The 3,642-nt window shown below is 40.5% G+C and overlaps 1 protein-coding gene across 1 annotated transcript; it reads left to right on the forward strand.

The window, feature by feature from the left end:
• Positions 1 to 2,095: 2,095 nt before the first annotated feature.
• LOC140832509 (protein LURP-one-related 10-like) lies at positions 2,096 to 3,356 on the forward strand. The gene is made up of 3 exons (XM_073196578.1): positions 2,096 to 2,514; positions 2,596 to 2,823; positions 2,982 to 3,356. Exons 1-3 carry the CDS (start codon positions 2,263 to 2,265, stop codon positions 3,126 to 3,128), a joined length of 627 nt encoding a protein of 208 aa, XP_073052679.1. The 5' UTR covers positions 2,096 to 2,262; the 3' UTR covers positions 3,129 to 3,356.
• The last annotated feature ends 286 nt before the right edge of the window (positions 3,357 to 3,642 follow it).

Below are 3,642 nucleotides of genomic sequence, written 5' to 3' on the forward strand. Positions count from 1 at the left end.
TGTATGATCGGAGGATCCGATCATGAGCTGTCAAGAGCCAATGGACACGTAGCGTTCGGACGTTCCGAAGTGGTGTTCGGAGGATCCGAACATGGCCTATAAATAGTGGTCGGATTTCCTCATTTTGACTCGCCAATTCAGAGAATTCCATAGCATTTCAGTCGTTTCTGACAGGTTCTAGTCTTGTTCCGAGATTTGGGCACTAGCGGGGAGCTGCTGGTCTTGTAGCAGAGCTGTGCTCTAGTTGGGAGCTAGCGGCATCAGCGGGCTAGCGACGGACGAAGGTTTGGAATTTTATCAGTATTTATCTCAGGATTATCTAGTTAAGTCTGGTAGATAAGTTTAGTGATGGTTTTCACTTGATGAATAGGCTTGGATTAGACCTGTTGTCTGGTGGTTCCAGTGGATTAGGATTGCTGTGATAGAGGTACGAAAGTACTATCCGAGATATCCTGGTTGAGTATACATTCTTATATGTGTTGCATGATTATGTGGTGCATTGATATATGTCATATGATGCATGCTATTATGTCACGGTTATTACTGCACGTTGCATTTCATGTTGAGCCGTATTCTTCTTCGAGATAGCCTTTACTGTTGAGCTGTATCTCTTTCGAGATAAGCTATATCTTGGGGCCGCTCAGCCCTGTCTTGTGGACGCATGGACACCGAGAGTACACAGTGGCCGACGGGTCGGGAGGGCTTCGGTGGTCCGGGACATTTTAGGTCCACGTCTGTCTTGTAGTGGATGCAGTGACCCAGAGGTGTACCGCGCGGCACTATCCACTTGGCGCCTCTAGACTGAGCATTGTTGAGATCCTTTTGTGACTCCTGTTTCTTGACTACCCCGGTATCATGATCATAGCATGTGCATTTCATATAGGTCTGTATACTCATACTTTTGTACTGGGCGTTCTTATCGCTCACGTCCTCGGTTTTGTTTATTCTTGGACACCCCATTCCCACGGGGCAGGCCTCAGGTTGGACAGCTCAGGAGGAGCAGGAGGAGGACGTTGAGTAGCTGGTTGGTTTAGTTATCGGTATTGTTTTGATTCGATATGGTTGTATTGGATATTTTATTTTTGAGTTATTCTAGACTTCGATTGGGTTGTATAATTATAGTTGTCGACTTTTTCCGCTGTTATCTCTGATTATTGTTAATTAGGTTAATTGCATGTTTAGTTTTTGATTAGTAGGTGATTCTGGAACGGGTCACTACACGCCATGTCCTCCTTGATGCTGCGGGCAATCCCATTACCACCCTGAAGAAGAAAAAGGTGAGGTTTGCACTTAGGAAGCTTCATCTCTCCTTAAAGTGTTTCAGTATTACATGAGTTTTATTTGTCTTGACCTAACGCTAGCTCTATCTCTTAAGATTTTGAGTGCACTCGAATGATGGCGAGTTTACAAGGGAGACAGCTCAGATCCCGGTGATGTTTTTAGCGCTGCCCAATTCAGGACTGATGAAGTAGAAGTAATCCTAGGCAACAAGAAGGAAAAGAATTCATGGGGTTTTAAAGTTGTTGGTAGTTGGTTGGAGAGGTCATGGATCATATACAACCACCATTAAACAGGAAATTGCAGGTGCAGAGGAAGCACAGATTTAGATAAGTGATGAAGGGCAAGGACACTCTGAACGTGACCGTGAGTCTGAATGTCGACTATTCCTTCGTGGTTGCGTTGGTGGACGGTGGTGAATGGTGATACTTAATCGAATCAACGATGGCGTAGATGATTGAACTCTGGCTGCATTTGGATGGAGATATAATATAAGTTTACAATAACAGAGAATCTTGGTTTCCGTATAAAAAAAGAGCACTCTTGCTTAGACCTTGAGCTGCCAATGTGGTCATGGAAAAAAGAACAAGTTTCAAACTTGATAATGCCGCGTATATAACGTGTTATTGAAAATGATCTATGTCAATGTGTAAACCGCATCATTTATAAGTTTGACTTGTTCCATTTACTATTCAAGATGACATGGGAACAGATCCAACGACATCCATCTTGACACCTTCCTTCCTTATTCGAGGAAAGAAACTCTCAGACTCCTTCGTAAATTATGTTAATAAGATTTATTATATAAAGGAAAAAGGAAACCTTATCGTATATTCGACCATTTTCCAATTTTCTTTAAATCCTATAATTCTGCACCGATCGGTATATCATCGTTTGGTGTCTGTGTCGGCAGATATATATCTCCAAACTCACCGCAAGTGCAGTCCCTGTATTCTTGATCTTATCAGCAGATAAAACATACTTATGATGATGGGTGGATCGAGTTATGCGCCAGGGCCCCAGCAGGTGGCGGTGATCAGCCCGCAGTTCTGCGTGAATTACCCAATCGATCTGACTATTGTGCGGAAGCTGATGACTCTGTCGGAGGGAAATTTCGGAGTTACCGATGTAAACGGTAACATAATGTTCAGAGTCAAAGGGAAACTCTTCAGCCTCCGTGATCGCCGCGTTTTGTACGATCTCGCCGGGAACCCCCTCATCACTTTTCACCAAAAGGTTGTTTTTTTATTCTTTCTCGTTAAGTTTCTTGTGTTGTGGGAAAATTTTATTCTAAAAAACGTTGTTTTATTGTTCCAGATGCTATCTGCACATAGAAGATGGGTGGTTTTTAGAGGAGATAGCACAGATTCAAAGGATCTTCTTTTCAGCGTGAAGAAATCTTCGCTCTTACAGATGAAGACGAAGCTAGATGTGTTCTTGGCCTCCAACCCCAGAGAGGATTTGTGTGACTTCAGGATCGAAGGCAGCTGGTTCGAGAGATCCTGCGTCATATATGCTGGAAATTCTTCCAACATCATCGCACAGGTAAACGATTCCACAACACACTACATCAATTACATTCAAGTTAAATCAAACAATATGTGTAACTATAACTTCTTTCACGTTTTTTTTAAATATATTATTTCCCTTTTTAAAATTTATTTTGTTTATTGAGTTGGTTTTAAAAACTGGAATTGATGCAGATGCACAGGAAACACAGTGCCCAAAGTATCCTACTTGGGAAAGAGACTTTCGGGGTGACTGTGTATCCTAACGTGGATTACGCCTTCATTGTTGCGCTTGTTGTTATTCTTGAAGAGATCAACGAGGACAGGTCTGGTGAAGACTGAAACAACAGTTAGTACCATTAGTTATATTAGTTTTTTTGAAAATTTATTATCTATTCTATGATGTCGGAGTGTTGTGTTGTGTTTAGGTTTTTACTTGCGTGAATTCTACTTTGATTGTACTTTTGAAGTCCTACTTTATGATCCATCGTAAGACTTTTTTGTACATTAATTTGCTGCTTTGTGTAAAACATATATATTTTTTTAGTTTGCACTTGTGTTTATTCTTGAGATGATCGATCAAGTACCCTCTCTTTAGCAACATTCCATTTCAGATAATCTATCTATGGTTAGAATTGGAGAAGCCCAAATGATTTCAATAATAATGCTAAGACGATGCTAATTAAATATCGAAAAGAAAATTGACAATCAATTCATTTGTATATAAGTGCCTAAAAATATTAGCTTTTTCCTTCAAATTTTGTTTTCCTATAATCGGTAGCTTATTTTAAATCTAGTAAGCTTCATATTTGTCTATTGATAGTGGGTTTGTTTATTGTAAGATTGTCTTACGTAT

The sequence above is a fragment of the Primulina eburnea genome, chromosome 5, assembly GCF_022965805.1.
Source record: "Primulina eburnea isolate SZY01 chromosome 5, ASM2296580v1, whole genome shotgun sequence".
Classification (NCBI taxonomy): domain Eukaryota; kingdom Viridiplantae; phylum Streptophyta; class Magnoliopsida; order Lamiales; family Gesneriaceae; genus Primulina; species Primulina eburnea.

Bases quoted from the DNA above. Each gene is read 5' to 3' on its own strand.
- LOC140832509 (XM_073196578.1), top strand. From the start codon at position 2,263: ATGATGATGGGTGGATCGAGTTATGCGCCAGGGCCCCAGCAGGTGGCG. The intron at 2,515-2,595 runs GTTGTTTTTTTA...TTATTGTTCCAG, and splicing joins TCATCACTTTTCACCAAAAG to ATGCTATCTGCACATAGAAG. The intron at 2,824-2,981 runs GTAAACGATTCC...GAATTGATGCAG, and splicing joins CTTCCAACATCATCGCACAG to ATGCACAGGAAACACAGTGC.